At 46.3% G+C, this 2,441-nt stretch overlaps 1 protein-coding gene across 1 annotated transcript; it reads left to right on the top strand.

The window, feature by feature from the left end:
* The first annotated feature begins 353 nt into the window (after window positions 1–353).
* LOC125506575 (peroxidase 2) lies at window positions 354–2,079 on the top strand. The gene is made up of 2 exons (XM_048671393.2): window positions 354–605; window positions 1,117–2,079. The coding sequence occupies exons 1-2, from the start codon at window positions 393–395 to the stop codon at window positions 1,891–1,893; spliced, it is 990 nt and encodes a 329-aa protein (XP_048527350.1). The 5' UTR covers window positions 354–392; the 3' UTR covers window positions 1,894–2,079.
* Window positions 2,080–2,441: the final 362 nt, after the last annotated feature.

The raw sequence follows: 2,441 nt of genomic DNA on the forward strand, positions 1-2,441 counted from the left end.
GAGCCTTCGTTCTGGAAAAAAAAAGTCAACATGCTGTCCCCACCCAAAAAAAAGTCCACATGCTGTAACAAACTAATCATCCAGATTAATTGTGTAGTTGTGATTTTACTAATCCTCCATGAAAAAATACGCTATCATGTGGCATTGTCAACGCGTCTCTAGCTGCAAATAATTCAACTACCTGTGTGGTACGGTAACCTCCTAATCATTCGAACATATTCTTTGTACCCAGTGAACACACTAGCTAATTAATTATGGTCATGCATGAGCGTGTTCGTCCTCGTACTCTTACGATGATTCGTGATCTATAAATACTCATCGAAACCACACTATTGTCACCATCAAGCACTTACAGCAAGTCTCTTTCAGTAAACACACACAAATAGTACGCGATGGCAGCCAACAAGGTTGTGGTGCTCATGGCGTTCATGGCCGCTGCGCTGAGCTCTGTGTCGAACGCCGCCGGGCTGCAGTACAGCTTCTACAACTCGTCATGCCCAAAAGCCGAGGACACGGTGAGGAACGTCGTCCAAGGCATGATCCGCAGTGACCCCACCATTGGTGCTGCCTTTGTTCGCCTCTTCTTCCACGATTGCTTTGTCAGGGTATGTACCTTTATCGAAACACATGCCACGGCAGTTTGAAACACTTTGGATTCCATTCGAAAATCTAAATAAATTTCATATGTGACATTTTCATTCTATACAAACATATACTACTCCTATATCCTTTCTTGAATACGTGAGACTATCTCGAAAGCATGCATTGAAGTTTCTAATTTTAACTACCAACATTCAAGAGTAGAAGAGGACGGGGCGTCGACACGTTGGCTGGGCAGCTGAGGTTTCTGCCAGCCCGTCCGAGTTCGAGTCCCGGCATGAACGCGCGGTGCTCACGGAGTTTCTCCTATAAAGAAAAGCCAACGAGGGTTAGCCTTTGGGTTGGTCTCATTTTTTTTAACATTCAAGAGTAGAATAAAACTGTCTAGGTGAAAATAGTACAATCAGACTTTTCTTGATTTTCATGTTTATGCAATGTATTTATTCTATCAACTTTTACTAACAAAAATATGCACAAATCGGAAACATATATTTATAATTAAATGACTTTTTACAGGGTTGCGATGCCTCCATTTTGCTAGACCCGACGGCCAACAAGCCAGAGACTGAGAAAACAACAATCCCTTTGCGCGGATACGAAGCCGTGAACAAGATCAAGGATGCCGTGGAGGCCGTCTGCCCGGGTGTCGTCTCCTGTGCCGACATCCTGGCCTTTGCGGCGCGCGACTCCACTTGCACCTTGGGCGGGTTCACCTTCCACATGCCATCCGGCCGCCTGGATGGCTTCCAGTCAATCGCCGACGAGGTCTTCCAGGGCATCCCATCGCCCGCGTTTCAGCTCCAAGAACTCCTTGACAGCTTCGCCGCCAAGGGCCTCAACGCCGAGGACCTAGTGGTGCTCTCCGGCGCGCACTCCTTCGGCCTCACGCACTGCAACTTCGTCACCCCGCGGTTGTACCCTACTGTCGACCCCACTATGAACGCCACCTTCGCGACAGAGCTGAAGAAGGTGTGCCCGCCTCCGAGGAATGGCGGGGGGTTCATCTCCGTGAGCAACAACCGTGTGACAGACCCGAACAAGCTGAGCAACCAGTTCTACAAAAACGTGGCCTCTGGGCAGGTGTTGTTCACGTCAGACCAGACGCTAATGGATGAGACGCCAACGACCGGCAACAAGACAGCGGCCATGGTGGCCGACAATGCCGCCAACCCTATCGCGTGGATAGTCAGGTTTGCGGGGGCTATGGTGAAGATGGGAGGCATTGAGGTGCTCACCGGGACTGGCCCCGGCGAAGTCAGAAAGGCCTGCAATGTCACCAACAACGCGAGCTAGAATTGGTGGAGCTGCATGCATGATGATACTTAAACAAAAGTACCCTAGGCATAATCGGTGGACTTAGTTGGTTTAATCCTTGTTATATTGGTTTCATTCTAAATGCATATGTACTATTTTTAACCAGAAATTAGCTATGTACTTTTCTCCTAAAAAGGATCAGATTTATTATAAAGATACACTGAAAGTATAACTCACTGCAAACATAATAAAAATTACATTGAAGTCCATGGACCATCAAACAACCACATACCTCTGTCACTGCTCCCGTACCGAAGCTGGCCTACTTCTTTTTTGTTAACAACATTATGATCTCATCTTTGGTTCAACAAAAATGCATGTCATTACCAACCCAAGAAATTTAATCAAACATAAATAACAATCCAGTACCCTAGTAGAGGGTAACGTATCAATGCACGAATTGTCTGTTTTTTTTTTGGCGGGGAAGTGCACACAGTTTTGGCGGGCCAGATTTTCATAAGCTAGATTATACCATACTTGCAAAAAAAGAACCTTTACTTTGCATAAATATTGTGTACCTTAGCCTA

This window comes from Triticum urartu, chromosome 1A, assembly GCF_056163025.1.
Source record: "Triticum urartu cultivar PI428250 chromosome 1A, HENAU_Tu73, whole genome shotgun sequence".
Classification (NCBI taxonomy): domain Eukaryota; kingdom Viridiplantae; phylum Streptophyta; class Magnoliopsida; order Poales; family Poaceae; genus Triticum; species Triticum urartu.